This window comes from Cotesia typhae, unplaced genomic scaffold, assembly GCF_013202065.1.
Source record: "Cotesia typhae breed Kobodo isofemale line unplaced genomic scaffold, CoteBio_Ctyphae contig_69, whole genome shotgun sequence".
Taxonomy (NCBI): domain Eukaryota; kingdom Metazoa; phylum Arthropoda; class Insecta; order Hymenoptera; family Braconidae; genus Cotesia; species Cotesia typhae.
The window spans coordinates 61340-86607 of NW_027423763.1; the positions used below are offsets into that span (position 1 = coordinate 61340).

Sequence of the window (25268 nt, forward strand, 5' to 3'; positions counted from 1 at the left end):
TAGCTTGATTAGAAGGTACCGGCGGTTCCTCGATACTGGTAGGTTGGACTTCTTCATCGTCGTCTATAACAAGGGTTGGTGTTTCTACGTCTCTGGGCGGTATACTCAATTCTTGTTGCTCTTGTATTGGTAACGACTCGTGGAGGTTTTCATTTTTCTGCTGAGAGGAACTCGATGTACGGTTAAAATCACTAGCAGTTGTTCCTGTCTGAGCAGATTCTATTGGTTGATTGTCTTGGACTATAATCGATTGTTCCTGTCTTGAAGATCCGGGCTCTGCATTAACGTTTGTAACAACAGTGCTAGATGACTGAGCAGCGTCATCCAGATTCATCCGTTTCCGCGGATTATTATTTAATTTCGATGAATGGTTTCGGTTGGCAATGCGCAGTTTCTTGTTTAACGGGAACTTTGGTTCTGTATCTGGAAATAAAAAGTTTGGTTATTATTTGAAAGGCTTGAAATTTGAAATAAGTGGTATCTGTGAATAAATTCACAATGGAAATTAAATCGTTGAAACTAATGAAGTGATTTAATTCTCACCTATTGTTTTTAATTCTTCTTCTACTAAAGGTCCATAATCATTTCTCGTCGCAATCCAATATTCTGCATCTCTGTAACTATCTGAAAGAAATAAAAAAAAAATATTACTTTCTCCTAATTTCTGAGACTATCTAGATCCAAATAAACTTCGACTATACTATGCGTAATTAATTAACTAATACATCGATTTAAACTCACCTGATTCATATTTGACTGTTGCCATATAAAATCTCCACTCATTATTGTATCTTTCTTTTCTCTTAACGCGATCTCTGGTGTTAAAAGGATCTTCGTCTTTAGGGTACGTGACGACAGCTCTTTGATCTATCGTATTAAATTGTATCAGCCAAGTGCACGGCACGCATACGTAATCATCAATACCTTCAAAAGGTAATTCTATGAACTGAACAACATAAAACGCTCGCCTAAAGTTATTATTCCGTTTCATCTGAAACAATTATAAATACTTCGGTTAATAAAAAATTTATCGATTTAATTATTGTAATGTATCAATATTTCTTTATGAATAAATAAGTGGTATTAACTTGAAGGTTCAACTTTGAATGAGGCGTGCGCAGGCGTGCAAGCCGTATTAAACAGAATACGGTGACCTTGAAACTAAAGAGTGGGAGAAGGTCATGAAACGTAATGCGTAAGTATACTTTCAGAGATACCGTTTTGATTGCGATTGACAATAACGTTGATTCTGAAATGAGGTAAAAGCGACTTTCAACATTTTGACTTGAAGTCAACACGCTGACCGGTTGTTCAAATACTAATGTAAAGTAAATTTATCTGTGAGTCATTATATGGTAGGCTATCTCAATAAGACCGGTTTGCCTCATTCCTATTCATGAGATAGCTAATAATAAATGTTGGCATTATGATTTCGTATTCCATGATCGATAATTTGGAGTTTTTCATTATGAACAACAGTGACTTGCTATTTTAAACCTTACAATTTAATGCGAAGGAATACAAAACTTTATTAGGTTCAAAAAGTTTTTATGGTACTAAGGTTTTCGGTACCAAAAAGGTTGTGCATGAAGTTTAAGAATTTACAATAATTTCTTGCGATAATAAATCCCAGCGCAGATGTAAAAAAACTAAAAAAGCATGTTATAGTTAAAACTAACTGTAAAATAGTCGACTTTAACATAACAGTTCATGTTCCGCAGGAAATTTGATTAGATAAGAGTAAAATTAAGCCCAACAAGTCTCGGGAACAAACTCATCCAAAAAGATAGATTTCTGAGTTGAAATCAATTGAACATTTGAAACGCTACACTGCTGATGTGTGAATCAAAGCTCTGAATTGTGAAATCATTTCAATTTCAAAGGTTAAAAGGTTCAAATTTTGATCATTGCTGATATTCAAAACGTTCTTAGTGTGTGGGAAAAAATGGAAACAACGCTGCTATTTATTAATAATAACTTATCATAATTGAAAATAAATTTATTGCATCAAAAAAGATTTACACTGAATAGAATAATTTTACATGAAGGATTTTAGAAATATTCGTATGGAACGAAAAACGCAGAAAAATGCACAAAGAAATAAAAATAACGATATGTTTTACACTTTTGGTAGGTGTTCCAAGTACTTGATGTCTGTCTGCAATCTTTCATCAGAAAGATATACATTTGGGCAGTCCATCACTCTAAGAAGTGTATCATAGCAGATATGCAGTCCCGACAAATAATTTTCTCCAGTTTGCTGAAAAAATAAATAAATAAATACACAATGATTGATACCCAAGATCTATGAAAATATAATGACGTCAAAGTATTGTAAACACTTACTGTATTCTGAACATAGTCAATTTTGACCTTTGCGCCAACTTTGTTTTCGATAACATTAATAATATTTCCCAATGTCGTAATAGCACCAATTTTAATTCCTCTTCGGGATAACGTCATACCAATGTCCAGCTGAGCATATAGTTCGAGTGATCTTTTGAAATAGCCCACATCATCTTTAATGATACTCGAACGAGAAGCACAGCTTCCATGCTTATAGAACTCGTGTTCCCAGAATTTCTTATTGTCGCTCCATTTTTTATCAAGAGCCGTGTCCCAAACGTTGTCTAACACACCCAATATTTTATGATTAACAAATCGGTACTTATTAAACGTAACATCAAATCGCTGACATCCAGGCATTGGGTGCTGAGATCTTGCAAACATCGTTGGCCACAGACCGTGAATGACCCATGACGGGCGAATTCTATCGGTACGAATTTTGTAGTTTGTGGCCCGTAGTTTGTACGCCATGCCTGGATTCCAAGATACAGCGAAGTTAAAGTAGTCAAAGCAGTGCTCGGCAGGTGCAATAGTCTGTGGCGTCCGTTTTATGTTATCCACACACTTTGTTGGGTGCGCAACTGATTTCATGACTGCAGTACTTTTAGGAGCATCTAGACCAACGGGTTCAACCTTAGTACTACCAATTGAAGATATCGATGATCTACTACCTGAATAATATCCTAAACTTGAGCTGGAAGTTGAAGGCGATCTGTCTAATTTTCCTATCTCAGCTCCGAAATCAGTAGGCTTTGATGCTAGTGAAGGGAAATTCATGTTTGAAGAAGATTGGGAATAACCAATTGAAGGAGAACCAGCTGGAGAGTGTATTGGAGTTTGTGGTGCACGTGAGACTGATGCTCCTGAATGATCAGGTCTGGCCGGGAGTGCAGTTCCTGGGGTCTGGAATCTGAACCAGGCTCCAGTTCCTGAATTATAAGGTCTGATCTGGGGCCCAATTGCAGGAGCTTGAAATCTAACCTGGGATCCAGTTCCAGGATGATGAGGTCTGACCTGGGATCCAGTTCCAGGATGATGAGGTCTGACCTGGGATCCAGTTCCAGGATGATGAGGTCTGACCTGGGATCCAGTTCCAGGATGATGAGGTCTGACCTGGGATCCAGTTCCTGGAAATCGCAGCTTGGACCAATCAAGAGGACCAGAAGCTTGAGGTCTATTCAAGGATAATCTAGCAGGAGGTTGCGAGTTGAACCGAGATGGAGCCCCAACTGGTGAGGGTTGGACTGGAGATCTATTTGGGTGTGATGCACTTGAAAATTGATTTCCTCCATTAATTTGAGTAGGGCTCACTCTACCAGAATTAGATCGCACTGGACTAGTTCCTCTAGTACCATGATCCGACCTGCACATAAATGAAAAAGCATTGTGTTATAGAATAATCTCTTGCCATCAAGGTTTTGCTGATAACTACGAACATTTGGTGCTTCAAAATTACTTACCTCGGGAGTGAAAACTTGGGATTTTTCGGTTTGGAATTCCTTCCAGCTTCACTGATTATCAGTAATGCCTGAAATATCAGAAATACTAATAACCGCTTGTGACACTTCATTTTTATTTGAAAAACACAATAAGCAAATTATATAAACTTATGATTTGCCACTCAAAGACGACTTTTTCTTACGCTGTCCTCAGCGTAAAAATGCTCCTTTGGGACAAAATCGTTTTATATACACTTTATTATCAGTTCCTGTTATTGTTCATGTGTTGAATTCGATATTTTTCTATGGAAATTAACCCATATAGGTAAATAAACGTCATCGCCAGATCACCATACGTGATAATGAAATGTCGCATTGCGATAAAACCACATCTAACCGGAAAATGTCCAGAAAACCCCAGTTGAGACGATAGCTTCTGATTGGCTGAATATTCCACATACGTCACGAGCCGTATATAACCAATGATGAAATTTGATGACACACTTAAATTCGAGAAGGGATAGAGCTCACATCCACAGTCACTCAATCATTCTTTACAAGCTGACAACCATGGTTTACACTAAGACGTCAATCTTCTTATTTTTCCTCATCATCGGAACGTTAAGTAAGTTTCAATATCATCAAATATTTGTGTTTGAGAATTTTCTAATATGAAAACTGTTCACTTCAATGATATTATAATTTAAATATTCATCGTATGCTATTCTGCCAAGTGGTCGATTCAGGGACTGACGCAATAGACAGTATCAGTGAGCAATCATTATTAAGATTCACTTTTCTTTCATAATGTTTCCAAATGGTACTTCAACAGGGCTTGCATACGCAAGGCCTGGGAAGATGCCTGGAATGACAGTCGATGGTATAAGATCGGTCATGAATTTGCTTCAGAATATCATGCCTAATTCGAATTCAAATCAACAATCTGGAGGCAAACGTCAAATAATCTACGGATCCGTCACTAACAACAAAAACAATCGTTATCGTAATTATAATATAGATGGTTCAATTTCTTATGGATCAACCTTGGTTCAAAGTAATAACCGGTTTAATTGAAGCATAATGCTAGTTTGTAATTCTCAAGACAATTTTGAGTCGTTTGCAAAATAATTGATTCTGCTCTGCTCAATATTGAATTTTTTGAATCTGTTTATAGTCTAAATATGTTCTTCGTTGTACGAATACATAATTGTAACTTATGAAAAACGCACATACTTTCCATTGTGTATTTGCGATATAAATATTTGTTATTAGCTAATGATCGAACGTAAAATTTAGATGTTAGAATAATGTAATTAATTTTTAAGAAATTTTCTATGAATTTACTTGGTATAAACTATAATTTATGTACTGTAAAAAGTTTTTATTTTAACAAACGAATAAATGTAAGTTTTAAACTCAATTAACGACTTTAATTCATTTCGTTCCTTAGTAGAAATAATAGCATAATCTCAACATCTTTTCATGCTTATACGCACTCATTTTTTAAAAGTCAATAATAAAATTACGGTTGATTAATAATTAATCGTATAAAATTATATTTATTTGCCAATACTTGTTTGGAACGAAAATCACATAAAAAAAAAAAGAACGATATGTTTTACGCGCGTGGCAGCTTATCCAAATACCTAATGTCTATCTCCAATCTTTCATCAGAAAGATGTACATTTGGGCAGTCCATTACTTTGAGATATATGTCATAGCAAACATAAAGTTCCATCAAATAGTTTTCTCCAGTGTGCTAAAAAAAAAAAAAAAATAAATAAACAATAAATATACATTGATTGATACTCAAGATCTATGAAAATATGATGACGTCAAAGTATTGTAAATACTTACTTGATGGTGAATATAGTCAATTCCCACCGTTGCGCCAATTTTATTTTCGAGAATATCGATAATATTACTCAATTTGGTGGTGGCACCAATTTTATATCCATCTTCAGACAACGTCGTGGCAATATTCAGCTGACTGTAGAGTTCGAGTGTTTGTTTAAAGTAGTTTACATCATCTCCGATGACAGACAGATGTACCAAGTGTTATCTAACGGACGCAACATTTTATTATTGATAAATCGGTTTCTGTTGAAAGTAATATCATTTCGCCGACATCTAGGCATTGGAAAACACGGTCAACAAACTATTTAAGCTTATTATTTGGCACATAAAGATGGCCTCTTCGTACCCTATCCTGAGCGTCATTGAGTTCCCGTTACACCGAACCGCTTTATGTAGATTTTATTGTGAGTTTGCCGGGAATTGATCCTTATACATCATCACTCATTGCCACGTGGCTAAAAAGGATGATGACATCTTGCATTAGAGAATCTATTATTTGTCGACTATTAGAATTTATCGAATCGCTAAAAACTAAATCTTCTTATTTTTTCTCATCATCGGCACGTCAAGTAAGTTTAACTTACAAAATTCTATCACCTAAGGGATAACATGAACCATCATCGGTCTTCAAGTCAGAAAGTTCATACCTAAAACAACCAAGTGCCTTGGATATAGTCGACTACAATCTTAATTTTACTTATGTCCGTCAGCGATAGTCCTTTTCTTTTGACTTATTCATTGCGTCTATACTGCAAATACCTACAGAGTAGTACTTAACAGTCTAAAGCCGTCACAAGTTCGTTCTTGGGTGGTCACTGAGCTTACGCATGTTCGAATGATGACTACCGGTAGGTATTTGCCCGTTGTTATTCGGTACATCTGTACTAAACAAAGGACCAGTGGCATTCAAGGTCAAAGACTCATTGCTGGGCCATATCGGATCACGTGCTAATTATGATTATTAAATTTTTAGGTGAGTCATGGAGGGCGTAAATACATCACGTGGGATCATTAGATAATTATCAGCAAGCAATTAGTATAATGAATCATTAAAATAATTTATGTAACGGTTTATTCCATAAAACAGTCTGCGAACTCATTTCGCATGCGCATGACGTAGGTTGCCTCTATAAAAAGCGGCGCTGGCATAGAAAGACTGCAGTATAGAAGGCACACTGTAGCCGGCATGTTGGCTCTTACTATATTCACATTGTTCATTACTAGTAATGTTATTTCAAGTATGTACTTTGTATTGTTTGTTTACCGAAATTTTGTCCTTTTTTGTTTCAAAAAAATCTAATTAATATTTTTTTTTGTTAAAGGGATACAAGCAGAGGAGCAAGACGACCGAAAATCGCAATTCAGTGAAACCCAGACATCCGTGTATACAAACAAACGTATAATTGAAGCCCTAAAACTACAGAAAAGAGACACTCTCAACATTGTTCCAGAATCATACGTAAAACAGAAAAATCATGTAGAAGAATCACAAAGCGGGATTAGGTTACGACGAGACTTGTCCAACTTTGATAATTCTAGGGAGAGCCTCGAGGAAAAATTAAGGCGCTTTAATATTCCCTCGAACAAAACTGGACAAGTAAATTATTTTGGGTCCCGTACCTACGAAAGTAACAACGTTTATGAGGGAATTGATGATAAAGATGTAGTATATGGATCCCGAGACGTCAATACTGGCAATTCTTATTCTGATAATCCTAATGGAACGAATGTGTATGGACCTATTCTCGTACAGCAGAATAACACCTATCGAGGAAAACATAAAAGTGCTCAATACGGAGCTAGAGTTACGCAAATTGGTAACAGATATCCTGAGCATCCTGGGAAAAATGATATCTACACTGGTGTAGTCGTTCAGACTGGTAATACCTACTCAGAAAATCCTGAAAATGAAACCTTTCCTGCAATTATTATCAATCAATCTAACAATACTTATCCGAAATCGATAGAAAATAACAAAGACGCATTGAAGCCAATTATCCATCAAAGCGGGAACTTTTATCCCTCCAGCAATAACTCAGAAGCTAGAATGAACACAAAAAATAACACAGCGACTCGAAAAGATTCTGCGGAGCGGAATCCAACCGACAATCACGGAAATTCATCATCTACTAATTATAATTCAAGCTCACATAATGAAAATAAGACACTATCTAATGAGGAGAGAGACGCAAATACAGGGAAGCATACTCAACCTAACAGACAAATGAGTTTGTCATCTAATATATCTTACTCAGTTTTATATTCTTTGATAATATTGCTCAAATATTCTTTATTCTAGTATCTAACACTGAGTGTTATTTAAAAGTTTATTAAATGAAGCTTTTATACCTTAATACCCGTTGAAAGTTTTCATTAATCCCACAAACATGTTCTTCCTACACGAAAAAAAAAAAGTTTATTAAATAAGGCAGTTGTACTTAAATACCTGTTGAAAATTTTTTATTTATCCCCAACACATCTCCTTCGTATCATATTCAATTGCAAACAATGTGTGTGATACCTTATGATAGTTGTATTCAAAATTCATACATTCAGGCAACATGACTGAATATCATTGTTTATTATCAATCGGTTCTGTTTTTAAAATTACACTGGTTATTCGGCTCTATAAGTAATATATAAATATGTTGAAAGGAAATATAAATATGTTGCTATAACGTTTAATATAAGCCGACGTTAGTCATAGTTTCTGGGACAACTATAATTTTTTCCTGTTTCTTTATTATTATTAGCACATTAGGTAACATTAAACACTCCTTAAAGTGAATGATAAAATGTTTCCTTCCTAATCTTGAATACTGACATGTTGTGGAGAGTTGTTCACTATTTTTGTTCATCATTTAGAAAGCTATATATTATTTTTTCTATAATTGATTAACAATGATTTTAACCATATTGAGATCTCAATTAGATCAGCTACTAAATTCAATCGATCTGGATAATATTAAAAAAAAAAATTAGGAAAACGGTTGACCCTGAAGGCCATCCTTGCAACTTCCCGCCAATTCATCATCAAGTCAAGAAAACAACCAAAACAATGATTTTTAAACAACTTATTTCAATAGCTTTTCGAATAATGAACTGAAGTAGTGAACAAATGTCCAAGATAAACAAAAAAAAAATGTTCGTGAGTCATGAAATTTTCCATAGCTCTATATCATGGTAATCGAGTATTACTGATCATTTAAAAATTCGTAATCAATACGTGGTACAGAATTACATATTTCATGAAGCGCTTTCCACTATTAACAACCATAGATGATTCAAGAAGTACCTAAGATACCTAAAAGTTCGTCTTGAACTCCTAGTTCCGCTAAAAACATGTGTTATTTTTGAAGCTTAGGTTGCTCTTTTACTCAGCGCCTTTTGAAAGAAAAATAATTTTTTTATGATAATCGACATTTTATGGGTGAATTGCAACAGTGGCTATCGACTGTTTGTCTACTTGTTATCAATTACAGAAATAGTTTACAATCTCAATATACAATTCCAAATATACAGTTTAATTAACCATTTGACCTTTGATAAGTTGAATGATTAGCATGAATTACAATATAATTGCTCTCTCTTTTGATGATAACTTAATTTAGTAAATGACCTAAACTGATGGTTAAATATTAAAAGCATGAAAAATAAGCTAATGATAGTTCAGTGTTGATGTAATTGAGGAAAAAACATACCAAAAATACTACGCAGTTTGTTGTTTTCCTGCGCCATTACGTGATTGTTCTGTGATGATCACGCAATGAACACATGCTTCATCGCCAGTGACGTATATGTATTTCCCGATGATCTAACCATATAAAAGGCACCACTCGAAGATGGATCTCATATTTTATCGCCAACAGTGAACTAACTTACAAGTATCGAACTTCAGTAAAAAGTTTTACTAAATTCAAATCCTAAATATTAATAATAATTATTATTCTCTGACAAAATGTGCAAGGAATATCGAATGCTGTTTATTCTTTTCCTTGCTCTGGCACTGCGAGCAGCAGAAGCTAGACACAGTTTCGTGGGAGGAAAGGAGTCGATTTCGGTTGACGATCCAGAGGTAAAAAACGCCGCTGATACCATCATGAGGCAGATAAACCGAGAATATCGTGGTGAAAGATCGTTAATTCTAGTCGAAATTGAAGAAGGAAAGTACCAAGCTGTCGCCGGAATCAAGTATTACCTTCGTTTGAGAGTTGGTGAGAGCAATTGTCGGAAAAATAAGCTCAGTCCAAGGTGCAAGCTAGATGAAAGTCGTCCTTACAAAGCTTGTAGTGCTACTATTTTGGATCAACCATGGATTCACAATACGAGGATTGAGTGGAATTGTAACCCATATGAAAATGATGATTCAAATGAATAGTTATGCATCTCGTTACTTAAATAAGTAATCAATTGAACTGGATAAACTTACATACAACTTTTATTGTTAAACTGCAAAAAGTTTTGTATTTTGATGAAACAATAAAAATTTATTTTTAAAATAATATGACTTTTTTTTAGAACAAAGTTCCTTACGGTAAACTTGGAAGAGATAGGGATTTTAATGAAACTTATAAAATCCTATCAGCTGAGAGATAAGTTGGGACATCAGTAGTCTTCAAGTCAGAAAGTTCGTACCTAAAAAATCTAATTGCCTGGGAAAAAATAAGCAACAATTTTGATTTTACTTGTGTCTTTAACAGGTGATAGTCTTTTTCTTTTGTCTTATACAGACCGTCATTCTCCGAGTGAAATTTTCACTCGTCTAAATTTTACACTGACATTTCACACATACACGGCGGTGTAAAAGTCTCTGGGTCCAACTTTTACAGTGGATAGCATACGTCTCTATTCACTTACTCTTACGGAAAAAAAATTTACTAAATAAAGTCGTAATTTCAAATAATTCAAATTGTATTCTGTAAATCGCAGGGCATCGTAAGAATTTTTATGTTATTTATTACTTACATTATTTGTTAAAATAACAATGTTCGCATCGTGAAAATTCATAAGCAAATAGTATTTTTTAACTTCTAAAATTATAAAAATCAAGATATTGAAAATCTAGTCCTGGATTACGATGTTACTATTGTAATTTTTACGTGATTTTTTTTTTTACCGTGTAAAAAGGACATGTGTGAGGGATAAATGAAAACATTCAACGGGTATTAAGGTATAAAAGCTTCATTTAATAAACTTTTAAATAACACTCAGTGTTAGATACTAGAATAAAGAATATTTGAGCAATATTATCAAAGAATATAAAACTGAGTAAGATATATTAGATGACAAACTCATTTGTCTGTTAGGTTGAGTATGCTTCCCTGTATTTGCGTCTCTCTCCTCATTAGATAGTGTCTTATTTTCATTATGTGAGCTTGAATTATAATTAGTAGATGACGAATTTCCGTGATTGTCGGTTGGATTCCGCTCCGCAGAGTCTTTTCGAGTCGCTGTGTTATTTTTTGTGTTCATTCTAGCTTCTGAGTCATTGCTGGAGGGATAAAAGTTCCCGCTTTGATGGATAATTGGCTTCAATGCGTCTTTGTTATTTTCTATCGATTTCGGATAAGTATTGTTAGATTGATTGATAATAATTGCAGAAACGGTTTCATTTTCGGGATTTTCTGAGTAGGTATTACCAGTCTGAACGATTACACCAGTGTAGATATCATTTTTCCCAGGATGCTCAGGATATCTGTTACCAATTTGCGTAACGCTAGCTCCGTGTTGAGCATTGTTATTTTTTCCTCGATAGATGTTGTTCTCCTGTACGAGAATAGGTCCATATGCGTTCGTTCCATTAGAATTGCCAGAATAAGTATTGCCAACATTCACGTCATCAACTCCATAGACGGCGCCGTTCCTATCATCTGCGGCATAAACGTTGTTTTTTTGATAGACTTGTGAACCATAAGAAATTTCTCCTCCAGTCTTGGTCGAGTCCATGTTAGAGGAACTCCACATTTTACTTAAGTCGGACATGAAATGATCCAAGTCGCGTCGCTGCCTAATACTGCTTTGTGATTCCCCGACATGATTCGTCTGCTCTACGTATGATTCTGGAACAATGTTGAGAGTGTCTCTTTTCTGTAGTTTTAGGGCTTCAATTATACGTTTGTTTGTATACACGGATGTCTGGGTTTCACTGAATTGCGATTTTCGGTCTTCTTGCTCCTCTGCTTGTATCCCTTTAACAAAAAAAAATATTAATTAGAATTTTTTGAAACAAAAAAGGACAAAATTTCGGTAAACAAACAATACAAAGTACTTACTTGAAATAACATTACTAGTAATGAACAACGTGAATATAGTAAGAGCCAACATGCCAGCTACAGTGTCCCTTCTATACTGCAGTCTTTCTATGCCAGCGCCGCTTTTTATAGAGGCAACCTACGTCATGCGCATGCGAAATGAGTTCGCAGACTGTTTTATGGAATAAACCGTTACATAAATTATTTTAATGATTCATTATACTAATTGCTTGCTGATAATTATCTAATGATCCCACGTGATGTATTTACGCCCTCCATGACTCACCCAAAAATTTAATAATAATAATAATAATAATAATTATCATCACGTGATCCGATATGGCCCAGCAATGAGTCTTTGACCTTGAATGCCACTCCTCTTTTGTTTGATACAGATGTACTGAATAACAACGAATAAATACCTACGGATAGTCATCATTCGAACATGCGTTAGGTCAGTGAACACAGAAGAACGAACTTGTCACGGCTTCAGACGGTTAAGTACCAATCTGTAGGTATTAGTAGTACTAACCGTCTGAAGCCGTCACGAGTTCGTTCTCGTGTGTTCATTGACGTCACTACCATGTCGATTATTATTTTTGGGTGAGTCATGGGGAGCGTAAACACGTCACGTGGGATCACTGGATAATTATCAACACGCAGTTGGTATAATGAATCATTAAACTAATTTATTTTACTGTTAATTCCATGAAACAGTCCACAGAATGTTGTCGCATGCGCACGATGTGGGAGTTGCCTCTATAAAAAGCGGCGCTGGCATAGAAAGACTGCAGTATAGAAGGCACACTGTAGCCGGCATGTCGTCTATTACTATACTAACGTTGCTCATTACTAGTAATGTTATTTCAAGTAAGTACTTTGTATTGTTTGTTTACCGAAATTTTGTCCTTTTTTGTTTCAAAAAAATCTAATTAATATTTTTTTTTGTTAAAGGGATACAAGCAGAGGAGCAAGAAGACCGAAAATCGCAATTCAGTGAAACCCAGACATCCGTGTATACAAACAAACATATAATTGAAGCCCTAAAACTACAGAAAAGAGACACTCTCAACATTGTTCCAGAATCATACGTAAAACAGAAAAATCATGTAGAAGAATCACAAAGCGGGATTAGGTTACGACGAGACTTGTCCAACTTTGATAATTCTAGGGAGAGCCTCGAGGAAAAATTAAGGCACTTTGACATTCCCTCGAACAAAACTGGACAAGTAAATTATTTTGGTTCCCGTACCTACGAAAGTAACAACGTTTATGAGGGAATTGATGATAAAGATGTAGTATATGGATCCCGAGACGTCAATACTGGCAATTCTTATTCTGATAATCCTAATGGAACGAATGTGTATGGACCTATTCTCGTACAGCAGAATAACACCTATCGAGGAAAACATAAAAGTGCTCAATACGGAGCTAGAGTTACGCAAATTGGTAACAGATATCCTGAGCATCCTGGGAAAAATGATATCTACACTGGTGTAGTCGTTCAGACTGGTAATACCTACTCAGAAAATCCCGAAAATGAAACCTTTCCTGCAATTATTATCAATCAATCTAACAATACTTATCCGAAATCGATAGAAAATAACAAAGACGCATTGAAGCCAATTATCCATCAAAGCGGGAACTTTTATCCCTCCAGCAATGACTCAGAAGCTAGAATGAACACAACAAATAACACAACGACTCAAATAAACTCTGCGGAGTGGAATGCAACCGACAATCACGGAAATTCATCATCTACTAATTATAATTCAAGCTCACATAATGAAAATAAGACACTATCTAATGAGAAAAGAAAAACATATGCATCGACTACTGTTGCAAACGAAGATGCCACTGAAAAAGCTGCAAGCGCTGATCAAGCTACTTCATGCACGATAAGTATTGTCATATCAATCTTTGATATTATTTTATTGGTCATTATTTTCACTTTATATAAAATGTACTGTGTCCCGCGCAAAGCTACCCAAGAAAAAGATAGTGCAGATCAAACTTTTATCACAGTAGATAAATTTATGACTACAGAAAACAAAACTTAGATCTGACTGAGGCTACTATAGATTTAAGTTAGACTCCTAAGGTTCTGAGGGAAGAATCGTTGATATTAAATAGTGTAAGGTTATTTATCTAAAGAATACAAGTGTAAGATGTCCTAATATTTGATAAGTATTAGTCAATAAACTCTAGTATTGGCAAAATTAATTTGTTTTTAATCATTTGCATTAAATTGTTTCTGCCAAGGTCAAACTCAGTGATGATAAAGTTTCTTAAATATCGGGTGGGTATCGTAGTCATAATGTGACTAAAGAAGTCTTTGTGATGTCTACACTAATAGAAAACAATCTTGGTTCAAGAAACTTTTTTTCTTCAAAATTTGAACTCTTGAAACTAGATATAGATATATTTCTTTCAAGAATTTTTGTCTCTTGGTTCAAGATAGGCGATAACATTGATTCAAGATGTTACCGACTTGTGTTAAGAATGGCTTTTTTTTTTTTTTTGAGTCATTAATTTACTTATTTCCAAGAAATAATTTTTTTTCGCTATAACAATTAAAGACTATTTAGTTTTTGAAATATACTTTGATGAATTATTTTAAGTTTTTTAAACGATAATGTTATTTTGGTTCAAAAACTAAATTTATCGATTGAAGATAATATAGCTCTTAAGCCAAGAAAATCTAAATCAAGACAAGAAATTCTTAAAGCAAAATAATCATTTGTCTTCCAAAATAAATTCTTAGATCAAGAAAATATCTCTTATCAAATTTTCTAGATGGTGGTTATATTCCGTATTTCAGTGGTGTAACTAGACCGAATGACTCAGGAGGAACTTGTATTGATAATTTTTACATCAAATTTAACTTATGGAGTCTCAAATCTTTGACACACGCCAATAGCTTTGCTGATCATTTTCCTATCTTCGTATGTGAATTTATAAATAAATGTATACTTTTCTACATTGAATCTCATTGATTTCTTCATGAAACCTTCCCATATAGATTCCTATACAAATCAGATATTTGACTTAGATATCAGACTTAGATGTTTGTATCTATAAAGAACCTCAGGGAGCTTCGCAGGCTCATACATCATAAATTTTCATCCCTTTATCTTCATTCCTAATTTTGTTTTTTCAAGACACATACTGAAAATACCTACACGCACCAAAAATATTCGGTGATAAGTACATACAATTTCCTGTATCATCATTGGTTTAAACTAGGAAATTTGATGACGCAGTGTCACAAAAATCCCAAATCTAATCAAGTTTTATCCATCTTTTTATCATGGACGGTCACGTGCCGGATACCCCCTCCACCAACTAAATGAGCGTTGCTTAGCAGGCAAAATTTTTTCGAGTAAATTTAAGTAAAGAATTAATTGCGTCTAGCGCATGGCTTAAAAGTATCTAATATAATGATTTATGTAAAGCTCTAATAGCTTTTCCAATTATTTTTCTAAATTATAACTTTAAAAGGTTACCAAATATCTTCAACAAAATAAATGTTTTCGATTTGAAGATTATTTATTATATAAATAGGCTTACCATGAGTCCCGGGTTTTGAAGATCATATTGCCATATTTTTGAGAGCTTGATTTTAGACGATGTTTATGACTAATATTTTACAAAATATTTTATGCAGCTATATAAAAAGCGTATTAAAGATCAGTGTATGTTGTAACATCCAATGTTGAATCAGATTTTTAAAATACTTATTTATTGTTGAATAATGTTCTGTGTTGGATATATTTACGTAAGGAAAGAATTAGTATATTACACTGTATACTATTTTTTTGTCGGACGAAGGCGGAAAGCGGCAACTTTGTTTAGCGCAGCGGGACAAAAGTGATTTGAAGCTTTTCTTATTTTCCTTCCCCAGGGGTGTAATGTACTATTTTCCGTGTAGGAATTAGATTATCACTCAATTTATCTATGAAAAAATGACTTTTTTATTTGAAAAATTTTTAGATACAAAAACAATACAAATTATCGATAAGATCTCCATTAGAAGTAAGTGCGTCTTATAAATATCGATGATAGAATTTAAATATTGATAATAGTGGTGATGGTATCACTATTTAGCGATTGCAAGCGATTGCCGAGCAAAGAGTAAACTTTTTTCCAAATTTCTACGACGTTGTTAACCTCCGTGCAGGGTAACTTGACGTGTTTGTAGAGAATTTTCAGCATGTTACCTAAGTTGTCAATAATTTCTGGCTTATCTTCGACGTCTCCTCTAGCCGCTAGAGCGTAATATTCATCCAATTTCGTCAATGCGTTTGAAATTTCTTTTTTTACGGTCTTTGACAGCTCTTGATCCTGTAAAAGATTCAAAATTTCAATTAATCAATTCACAAACTTTCTCAAACTATTCATCAATTATTTATCTTCATAACTGTGTATTTTATAATAATTTTTACAATAAACATGGTGTATACCTTGTAAGATTTGTAGCTACCGTAGAGAAGCCAACTTTCAGTACAAGCCTGACAGGAACAAGTAAAATGGTACTGCTGTAACAATTTCTGTCTTCTTTTAGCCTTCAAAGTTATCGCATAATGTTGGCCGTAATTGTCAAAAATCTTAGAAAGGAAAAAAAAATTAATTTTTCAATTCTAAACCCTAATTGGCAATGTAAAAATTACCTGCTCGCCTTTTTTAATCGGGCTTATAGCAATCATAACAATTTTTTTGCCAAACGATCGTCTGTCGACCATCGGATTGCAGCTATGATTAAAAAGACTGTAAAATGGCATGAGAGCAGCTGCTCTGTCGATTGGTAATTGATCTAAGTTATCTTCAGTCACCTAAAATTCATAAATCATCATTACAAAGGAGTAAACCACTACCTTAATTGTTTCGCGTTATGAGGCGTGCAAAACCTACACTGTGAACGTTGCTAGGAATAATTTGGAGGTGCCTCATGACCAATCCGCCAACAAAAGTGGCCCATGGATGACTCAAAACCTCCGGCAAGCCGCCTTTCAAGTGCTCCCCCAGGATAGAACTCTCCGTCGCCAATAAATACGTAATGAAGGCTGCATTGAGCGACCTACCAAATAAATCAGGCACTGACCTTCGTTCAGTATTCCTCGCCAAGGTGTAGACACTAGCATACTTGCTGCCATCTAGCTTACCATCTGTGAACCCATTCTTCCTGATATCTGAAAAGCCCAGGACAATCAGTCTCCATCCAGCTAGTCAGAATCAATAACAACCAGAAAGTTCTTACCAGTTTGGAAATCAATTCCTATCAACAAATCCTTCAGAGCTTGAAGATCTCCAGCTTGCTTCACAGCAGAGACCAGCAACCTAAGAGCCATAAGTGCCATGTGGTTCATCTCCATAGCCACAATCGGGCCGGTGACTCGACACTCCACCTGGTGGTACCCTTCCCAAGCGTCTCTCCGACACTCTTCGTTACAAAACACCGCGTAGACGCAAAAATTGCACGGAATGGCGGACCAGGTCTGCTTCAAGCAATGCGTACAGTGCGTGTAAATCTTATCGAGCATCAAAACAGTCGCATAGCCTTCGTTGACAGCCAAAACTTCTCCAACTTTAATGTCTCGAGTAGCCCGAACATATTTTCCATACTGCTCAGAGAATTCCACAGCTACCGCGGATGTAGCTCCGCAGATTTCTTCATTATCAGCACTGATGCTCGGTAAATGGCGCTCGTCCTCAAGTTTGATGAACGCAGCCTCACTTTGACTCATCAGATGCAAGCTGTTGAGGGTTTTCTCGACCAACTTCACTCCCGAGTCCTTTCCGTCCATCTTGGGCAGCCACAAGCGCACCTGCTCCAAGGTTTCCGCTACTTTTGGGTCTGAGCTTTCACCAGGGCCCGCTAGGTAACTCAGACATAGCGCTTTTCGCGCGAATAACTTCGCCTTCCACTTGTCCGGGTAGTTTAACTTCAAAGCGCGTTCACAATCGCGAAGGCAGTCTTCATACAAATGCGCCTTGAACAGTGTAGCCGATCTGTTGGCGTACGCCAGAGACAACTCACATGACCCGGGCGCATACGCGATGCTTTTTGTGTATAATTCGATTATTAGGTCGAAGTCGCAATTCAAGGGGTTGTCTATCAGCAATTTGGTTGCTTTGGTGTTGAATTCACGGGCTTGAAACAAGTTTTTCTCTTCACTTTTTATAGAAAAAGTTATATTGTAGTCTATCAGCAAGTTTAGGGTGAATATTACGCGTTCTTCGTCGGTTTTTAACTGGGAATAACGCTCAAAACACTCACCATGCTTCTTTTTATCGGTCAATTTTTTACTCAACACTTCAAGGATTCCGTCCATTTTATCATCGCGTTTGGAAAAATTTTAGTTTTTAAAGATCGTACGTAGAGAGTAGGTTGTACCAAACTGGCAGCGAAACAGATGACTGACTTACTGAAGCTCGAGAGATTTGACGTTAAGTATTTTTAGAACAACGTTTGCGATGGGACACACGTGTTTCGGGAGACTTTAATGTCTAAATTTAAAGTGTAAGATGTTTATTCTATGCCATGGGAATGAAGATAGTTCCTTTCATTTTAAGGGATAGAATTTTTGTAATTTAAAATACTTTATCGATATTCTATGGAAAAAAAGTTACGAAAAAATAGCCTTTAAAAGTTTTACAAGATTCCCGGTTCAAAAATTAAAACTTTAACTTTAATAATCTGGAACTGATGATCTGGTCGAAGTTGTAAAAAAATTTTAACGTTCTTGATTTACTTAAAGTATTTTCGATCTTTTTTTTTTTTTCAGTTTGAAAAACTCTTCATTAAATATTTATGATATTTATGTTTTCGGAAAAATTCGGGCAAAAATTTTGATCTTTTTTTTTTTTTGGCTAATCGATTTGTAGGACTATCTGTTTTGTTTTCTAATTTTAATTAAAATTTTATACTGTTTTTGATGATAAAATTCATTCTGGTGCTTCAAAAAATTTTGACTATAAATTTTTGAATGTCAAAATTCAAATGAAAAATTTGAATTATAAAAAAATTTCATTTTTTTCAAAACCGATCAAATTTTTTGATCCAAAGAAATTTTTTCCCGAAAATTTCTTCAGAGAAAATTTTAACGAATTAACTGAAATTTTTATAAAATTTTAATAAATAATTCTAGCGAATTTATCAAAATTTCGGTGAAATTTTACGAAATCATAATTCTTGAATTCAGTAAAATTTTACAGAATTTTTAAAGTACAATCTCTTAAAATTTTATCCAACAGCTGGCGACGATAGCTATCCATTGTATCAAAACAATTTATTAAATAGCACGTGTACTTAATGCGCACGTATGTCCATAAAGACCTTGATCGTTGAATCGAAGCAATTCATGCGCATAGTCGCTACAAGTCACCATAGTAATAACAGTAACAACAAATCAATTCTTTATTTTCTTTTCCTTGATATTTTAGGTCATAATGAAATTAACTTCCAAAACTGTGACGCTATTGTTAAAAATTCGTAGAGTCAAAATATATTAATCGGCTAAAAATTCAGACAATTTTTTCGTTTTAATAGAAGAAATTTATCGTTGTTGTCAAAAATTAATAAAAAAATGTCTCTCCATTGCAATCCGTTAATTTATTTGAATATGGGTGGTGAAATGTTATATGTGCTGCAACAAAGGCTAAAGGCGCAGAAAATAAATTCACGCAAAACTTCTACAGGTAAAAAAGAAAAAAAATGTGTGCTATTATGTAATAATTACAATTGTCGAAATCAAAAATCAAAAATCTTTAATAAATTTGAAAAAATTTTCCTTATTATACATTACTATAATAATTTATTATGTGTTACTGCTATACGATTATGGGAAGAACATCCTGCTGACTTATTGCGTGCGGCTGATATCGAGATTTTCAAAAATAAATTTTTTGATTCCCATTTCAATTTAGATTTCAACTAAATAAAACTGTAGAGTTTTCAGGCCCAATTATTAAAATTAATAAAGTCATTAAAATTTTTAAGTTTTTCACTCTCTTTCTTTCAGTACAGTTAAATCTAATTTTTGTAATTTATTTTGTATACTTACCCGACAATAAAAATGCATGAGTGTGTGAAGTTAGTCAATAGTCGAAACTCTCAAAAAAATGGGACCTGATTCCTTATTGGTTGAAATTAAGGCGCGCTATTTAAATTTCTAGTCCATAAGAAATTATATATATTTTCGTCAATTTATTTATTTAGTTATAGACGACATAACAGCTGCATTAGTTGACCCAAAAATAATATCAGCAATATTCACCGATTCGCCGATTTCAAGTTTAAGTTGGATTCGTTCGACTTTGGAGAAGATTGCTTTATGCTCAATAATGCGCTTGGACCAGGACAGTATGAACAAACTGTTTGACTTGATGATGATGATGGTGAAATTTCAGTTATCAATAGCTACGGGACCTCGAGAAGTCATTCTGTTAACATTAAACCATGTTGATGCCTTACGAAACATGATTTCTCGCAATGGAGTTCACGAAAAAATCACTGCCGTCCACGAACTAATTATCAAGGTAATAATTATTACTGATTTAAATAATTAAGATAGTTTTTCTGTTAGTCTTTTTCGTTTCTCACGCGAGTCTGGTTCAAAATTTTTTACCAACCATCTGGACAAATTTTTGCTAGACTAGAATTTGAATTTGCGCGCGCAAGCGCGCGCCTCATATTTATTGTCATGATATATTTATATGTAATTTATGTATATTATATTCACTTTCAACCAATCACAATAAGAATAGTTATTTTCGACCAATCATATCACGAATAAATTGGTTTCACATACATTTAATCTCTATTTTAATATTAAGACTAGAATTCAAATTTGCGCGCGCAAGCGCGCGCCTTACTATAGCGTTTGCATATATTTTCATGCTCATGATATATTCGACCAATCACGTTACGAATAGTTTGATGTCACATACATTTCATCTCAATTTTATTATGGGATTAGCAGTTTTTATTATTGAAATTGATGCCTTGATATATGACATTAATTAATAAACTGTTTCATGTAGAAGTACGGTAAATTAACCTGCAACGAAATATGGGAAGCGCGAAATGAGTGCTTGGACTTACTGAGTGACATCAATGTCCGTGTGTCAATTCTCATGAAATTGGGCCTGCAGAATGAGGACACGAGTTTTAACATTAATGCACGGAATTACAACGAAAAGTTTGATCTAATGAGCAAAGAGTTAGGGTCAATTGAATTGCTGCAAATTCCGCAGAATTTAAGAGTCGGGTCTTTGCAACTACTAGGGGAGCGCGTTACATTTTTAGGAAGAAATATGTGAGTAGTATAGTAGTTTATTTCAGATTAATTGGTACTGTAATTTTTTGAAAACTATATTACCTAATCATGATTTTTCGGCTACAGATATACAATGAACTACTCATTTGTAACAATAAAGCCGCAGAAGGAGAAATTACCGCCCTCTAACAGGAACAAGATGTTCATAAAAGACAAGGGAACCAAAGCTGAACTTGGAATGCTAGCAGCCCAATTGGGAACTGAGGATACATCTTCTACGAGGACCTTCAGCCTCGATTTGTTCGATGATATTGATGTGAAAACCGAGGACCAGGGCAATAAAACTTCTGACACTAAAGAAGATGATGACCAACACGAAATTAATGATATGATAAAGATTAACGATGAGTACAAGAACAAATTGGAGAATATCTGCGCGGACTTTCTCACTGAAGACGGTATCGAGAACAAAGTAAATCTTTTGCAGCTTCTTGATGAAAATTCTCAATGATTAATCAGAGTGTTTAATTTTTTTTTGTTTTGAGATTAATAAGTTGGTTTTATTGTTTAATTTTTTATCCACTTTACTTCAATTTTATTGTCAATCAGTATTATTCTATTATTTTATTTATCAACTGCTTCATTTTTATTCGTTATATTTTATATCTTTCACTAGTAATTTATGTTTGCAGTTAATTAATACATCTTTAGTATTTCTTCAATTTTTCATACTAATTAATGAAAGTGATAAAAAATTGTATTTTTTATGGTAAATATATGAAGAAAATATATTTAATATTACAATAAAGTATATAGGGTCATTATATATATAAAAAAAACTTCAAAATTCATACATTGAAGGGTTAAAGAGAACAGTAATAGGGGTCGTGCACTAACTGTTTAATCAACATTAAATCACATGTTAGGGTTTAATATTTTTTCTAGACGCTTGATCCCTATAAAAAATCTTAAATAATAATTTTTAAAACCTTTTATTTATTGTTTCAATAATTTATTTTTCATAATAAAAAACAAATACACTTATAAATGAAATTCTACACGGAAAATGCAATAACCTTTTACAACTTGTCTCTATATAACCTTAAATCTGTATTGGCTAATAACAAGTATTATAAACCAAAATAATTATTTTCATGTCTCTTCAAAATCCGTCTTTAAAAAATAACTTATCGTATACTTATTAATTACAAAAGTTGTCATAAAAGTACTTAATCAAGCCGTAAGATCAATAATAAATTTAACCCCAATTTTTCCGTCCATCTTGAGCGCCTGCGCGATAGCTTTTTCGTCGGACAACTTAATTATTTTATACGGCGGAGGTTGTAACTTTTTAGCCTCAAATAATTTTCCTATTTCTTCATACATTTTAGTATTTTCCTCCGAGTTTCCATGCGCCTTTTTCCAAGCCGTCATCCAGAATCCTTTAATCGAAATATTCTAAAAGAAGAAATTAAAATTAACCTCGCGTTTCTTAATATCAAAACGCTAAAACAAAAGTCACCTTGAAAATCAACACTGAAGCAGGAACAGTAAGCGGTTCTCTGGACATAGCTCCATAAGTGACCATTGTGCCCTCAGCCCTTAAATGCCTGAGAACATCAACAGCATTCTGACCACAGACGCAATTGAGGGCCAATTTTGGCGTGGGTAGTTTCTTACTTTTGAACAGATCTGTAGTCCGCAATTCGCTTTCTGTCAGAACTTCAGTGGCCCCAATGCCCTTGAGATCTTTCTTCAAAACTTCGATATCTTCACGGTCTCTGACAACGTTTACGCTATTAAGATTCCAAGCCTTGCAAAGCTGGATGACCAGTTGGCCAACCGCGGAATTTCCACCGTTTTGAATCACAGTGTCACCTGGCGAGAGTTTTTCAAAGTCTTTTAACATTCTGTAGGCAGTGCAAGGGTTTACGATGAACATACTAGCTTCAACGGCGCCCAAAGTTTTGGGAATCTGAAGAAAAACCACTCATTTCATTAGTAAGGTAGCTCAATCACGCCAAAGACTATACTTTGCTATTTCTTTCACTTTCAATCGCTAGTGCTACCTTTCTCATAGACCAATCCCTTATTCGCTTTTACTAATGGTTGTTTTTGTTTAACTAAACGGTTTATTAACAACGTATAAACTTTTTTTTAATTTTTTGCTCGTAATTTCTTTAATAATGGTTGAAATTCAATTTTTTTTTCAAAATTTTCGTTTTTAAATTTCCTTTTCAGAAAAAGAGATAAAAAAAATATTCAAAGTATTTTTAATCGAAATTTTTTAGTTTTAAGTTTTTAATCGTGTTTTTAAAATTTTGTGTATTTTTCGATTTTTTTAAAAATTTGCTATTTTGAACTTCTATTCATCCTTCAACTTTTAAGAATAATCCGGTAATAGACCTTAAATAATTACCATTTTTTTAATCGATTTTTAAAAGTTAAGAATTTTTTTTTCCGCTATAAATTATTATCAGTACCAATTTTTGACACTTTATACTTTTTTTTTACTTATCAAAAAGATTTGCTCCCAGTAAGAATTTTAAAGAAACTAGAATTCAAATTTGCGCGCGCCTGATTTTCGGGTTTGCATATATTTTCATGCTTATGATATATTTGACCAATCGCGTTACGAATAGTTTGCTTACATGATATATTTTTCATCTAAATTATAAGAATGGAATAAAGAAAGGCTAATTGTACAAATTAATTGTCTCTGCCACGATACTATCTTGTTTAAAAATATTGATTGAAAAGAATTAAAAATGATGAAATTCAAATTATTGATTATTGTTCAGTTGTCCTGGTAGATTTATCTAAAAGACTTGAAAGCAAATTTATATTCATTTATAATTTGAGACGTGATGAACATTATTATCTTTTTATTTATAGACCATGGAGTCTAAGCCCCTCGGGGCCTTCCAAATTACATTTAATACATACAATATATAGTATACATTCAAATTTTATAATAATAAATATTACGCCATATCGACGTTCACTAAATTGGCTGAATGTAAATTCACGAAGATTGTATTACCTGGATTATTTATTTTTCAAAGTAATAAAAACGGGTGAACTTAAATCTAAAATTCACTGTAAAATTACCAAAAATAAAAAAGCTACAAACCTTCATCAAAACATCAGGTTCGTAGGTCCCGCGGATGGCCCAAGTACCGATATTGTTAGCATTAGGAACCACGCGATCGCCAACTTTCAAATCAGTAACATTCCCTCCGACTTCAGCGACCTCTCCGACACCTTCATTCCCCGCGATAGCAGGCAAGGAAGGACGGCTTGGGTATTTACCTTGCAGTGTATTAATATCTGCCGGATTTACCGCCGACAAAAGCCATTTAACAGCAACTTGGTTAGCTTCTGGCTTCTTGTCAGGCACTTCTGTTAATTTTAGAACCTCTGCAGGATCTCCGTACTCGGTGTAAATCAACGCGCGTCCTTTTTGTTGACAAGATTTACTGAAATCACGCGAGATACTTTTTTTGTACACGGAATTAGTTTTCACGGTTCTTATAAACAAGTTACTCAGAGCACGAGACATTTTTTACAAGACGATTAGATATTTTTTGTCACGGTTCACTAGAGAAGTAGAGTTTAAATTGTTTTGATTATTGGTTGTTTGTAGGTTATGATTTTTCAAACACAGCGCCGCTAGGTGGCCATTTTACTAAATTTTTTTAGACTCCGCATGCGTAGAAATTTAAATCAATTTTTTACTAGAATTCAAATTTGCGCGCGCAAATTTTAGGGTTTGCATATATTTTTATGCTTATGATATATTTAACCAATCACATTATCAATAGTTTGCTTACATGATATATTTTCATATTTTTCATCTAAATTATAAGACTGGATGGATGACACTGAAATTGAAAAATAGAAATTTTAAAAAAATTTAATAATCAAATTATTAGCGCGAAATTTCACATATGAAAATTGAAAAAAATTTTTAGAATGAAAATTAAGGCAGCCGACATTTCAAAATTTTTACAAATTTTTTTTTGAAAAAAATTATTACAAAAAAACTAAAAAAAATAAATTTCATTTCTAAAAAATTTAAAAAACTGTGAGTGTTA

General features: G+C 34.1%; 8 protein-coding genes across 8 annotated transcripts; 4 read left to right on the forward strand and 4 right to left on the reverse strand.

Moving 5' to 3' along the window:
* Positions 1-1984: 1984 nt before the first annotated feature.
* LOC141532806 (uncharacterized) lies at positions 1985-5076 on the reverse strand. The gene is made up of 3 exons (XM_074251325.1): positions 3807-5076; positions 2347-3709; positions 1985-2260 (listed from the first exon to the last, which is right to left on the reverse strand). Exons 1-3 carry the CDS (start codon positions 3914-3916, stop codon positions 2120-2122), a joined length of 1614 nt encoding a protein of 537 aa, XP_074107426.1. The 5' UTR covers positions 3917-5076; the 3' UTR covers positions 1985-2119.
* A 201-nt stretch (positions 5077-5277) lies between these two features.
* Positions 5278-8524, forward strand: LOC141532807 (uncharacterized). Its single transcript, XM_074251326.1, has 2 exons — positions 5278-6880; positions 6965-8524. The coding sequence occupies exons 1-2, from the start codon at positions 6829-6831 to the stop codon at positions 7939-7941; spliced, it is 1029 nt and encodes a 342-aa protein (XP_074107427.1). The 5' UTR covers positions 5278-6828; the 3' UTR covers positions 7942-8524.
* Positions 8525-9600: 1076 nt separating this feature from the next.
* On the forward strand, positions 9601-10020 carry LOC141532934 (cystatin cpi-1-like). Its single transcript, XM_074251569.1, has one exon. The coding sequence runs from the start codon at positions 9601-9603 to the stop codon at positions 10018-10020; it is 420 nt and encodes a 139-aa protein (XP_074107670.1).
* Positions 10021-10293: 273 nt separating this feature from the next.
* On the reverse strand, positions 10294-12067 carry LOC141532841 (uncharacterized). The gene is made up of 2 exons (XM_074251379.1): positions 11915-12067; positions 10294-11830 (listed from the first exon to the last, which is right to left on the reverse strand). The coding sequence occupies exons 1-2, from the start codon at positions 11964-11966 to the stop codon at positions 10863-10865; spliced, it is 1020 nt and encodes a 339-aa protein (XP_074107480.1). The 5' UTR covers positions 11967-12067; the 3' UTR covers positions 10294-10862.
* Positions 12068-12206: 139 nt separating this feature from the next.
* On the forward strand, positions 12207-14371 carry LOC141532840 (uncharacterized). The gene is made up of 2 exons (XM_074251378.1): positions 12207-12763; positions 12848-14371. The coding sequence occupies exons 1-2, from the start codon at positions 12619-12621 to the stop codon at positions 13951-13953; spliced, it is 1251 nt and encodes a 416-aa protein (XP_074107479.1). The 5' UTR covers positions 12207-12618; the 3' UTR covers positions 13954-14371.
* Positions 14372-15858: 1487 nt separating this feature from the next.
* On the reverse strand, positions 15859-18253 carry LOC141532781 (SET and MYND domain-containing protein 4). The gene is made up of 5 exons (XM_074251280.1): positions 17151-18253; positions 16805-17082; positions 16564-16725; positions 16357-16500; positions 15859-16237 (listed from the first exon to the last, which is right to left on the reverse strand). The coding sequence occupies exons 1-5, from the start codon at positions 18223-18225 to the stop codon at positions 15962-15964; spliced, it is 1935 nt and encodes a 644-aa protein (XP_074107381.1). The 5' UTR covers positions 18226-18253; the 3' UTR covers positions 15859-15961.
* Positions 18254-19301: 1048 nt separating this feature from the next.
* On the forward strand, positions 19302-22020 carry Oscp1 (Organic solute carrier partner 1). The gene is made up of 4 exons (XM_074251415.1): positions 19302-19591; positions 20112-20431; positions 20936-21210; positions 21298-22020. Exons 1-4 carry the CDS (start codon positions 19480-19482, stop codon positions 21680-21682), a joined length of 1092 nt encoding a protein of 363 aa, XP_074107516.1. The 5' UTR covers positions 19302-19479; the 3' UTR covers positions 21683-22020.
* Positions 22021-22161: 141 nt separating this feature from the next.
* Positions 22162-24810, reverse strand: LOC141532852 (enoyl-[acyl-carrier-protein] reductase, mitochondrial). Its single transcript, XM_074251414.1, has 3 exons — positions 24305-24810; positions 22694-23146; positions 22162-22629 (listed from the first exon to the last, which is right to left on the reverse strand). Exons 1-3 carry the CDS (start codon positions 24731-24733, stop codon positions 22405-22407), a joined length of 1107 nt encoding a protein of 368 aa, XP_074107515.1. The 5' UTR covers positions 24734-24810; the 3' UTR covers positions 22162-22404.
* Between the last annotated feature and the right edge of the window lie 458 nt (positions 24811-25268).

Bases quoted from the DNA above. Each gene is read 5' to 3' on its own strand.
- LOC141532806 (XM_074251325.1), bottom strand. From the start codon at position 3,916: ATGAAGTGTCACAAGCGGTTATTAGTATTTCTGATATTTCAGGCATTA. The intron at 3,710-3,806 runs GTAAGTAATTTT...ATTTATGTGCAG, and splicing joins CCCAAGTTTTCACTCCCGAG to GTCGGATCATGGTACTAGAG. The intron at 2,261-2,346 runs GTAAGTGTTTAC...TTATTTTTTCAG, and splicing joins TTGACTATGTTCAGAATACA to CAAACTGGAGAAAATTATTT.
- LOC141532807 (XM_074251326.1), top strand. From the start codon at position 6,829: ATGTTGGCTCTTACTATATTCACATTGTTCATTACTAGTAATGTTATT. The intron at 6,881-6,964 runs GTATGTACTTTG...TTTTTGTTAAAG, and splicing joins TACTAGTAATGTTATTTCAA to GGATACAAGCAGAGGAGCAA.
- LOC141532934 (XM_074251569.1), top strand. From the start codon at position 9,601: ATGTGCAAGGAATATCGAATGCTGTTTATTCTTTTCCTTGCTCTGGCA.
- LOC141532841 (XM_074251379.1), bottom strand. From the start codon at position 11,966: ATGTTGGCTCTTACTATATTCACGTTGTTCATTACTAGTAATGTTATT. The intron at 11,831-11,914 runs GTAAGTACTTTG...TTTTTGTTAAAG, and splicing joins TACTAGTAATGTTATTTCAA to GGATACAAGCAGAGGAGCAA.
- LOC141532840 (XM_074251378.1), top strand. From the start codon at position 12,619: ATGTTGTCGCATGCGCACGATGTGGGAGTTGCCTCTATAAAAAGCGGC. The intron at 12,764-12,847 runs GTAAGTACTTTG...TTTTTGTTAAAG, and splicing joins TACTAGTAATGTTATTTCAA to GGATACAAGCAGAGGAGCAA.
- LOC141532781 (XM_074251280.1), bottom strand. From the start codon at position 18,225: ATGGACGGAATCCTTGAAGTGTTGAGTAAAAAATTGACCGATAAAAAG. The intron at 17,083-17,150 runs GTAAGAACTTTC...TGGGCTTTTCAG, and splicing joins AGGAATTGATTTCCAAACTG to ATATCAGGAAGAATGGGTTC. The intron at 16,726-16,804 runs GTAGGTTTTGCA...TATGAATTTTAG, and splicing joins TTCCTAGCAACGTTCACAGT to GTGACTGAAGATAACTTAGA.
- Oscp1 (XM_074251415.1), top strand. From the start codon at position 19,480: ATGTCTCTCCATTGCAATCCGTTAATTTATTTGAATATGGGTGGTGAA. The intron at 20,432-20,935 runs GTAATAATTATT...TGTTTCATGTAG, and splicing joins TCCACGAACTAATTATCAAG to AAGTACGGTAAATTAACCTG. The intron at 21,211-21,297 runs GTGAGTAGTATA...TTTCGGCTACAG, and splicing joins ACATTTTTAGGAAGAAATAT to ATATACAATGAACTACTCAT.
- LOC141532852 (XM_074251414.1), bottom strand. From the start codon at position 24,733: ATGTCTCGTGCTCTGAGTAACTTGTTTATAAGAACCGTGAAAACTAAT. The intron at 23,147-24,304 runs GTTTGTAGCTTT...GTTTTTCTTCAG, and splicing joins AACCTGATGTTTTGATGAAG to ATTCCCAAAACTTTGGGCGC. The intron at 22,630-22,693 runs GTGACTTTTGTT...TTCTTCTTTTAG, and splicing joins CTTCAGTGTTGATTTTCAAG to AATATTTCGATTAAAGGATT.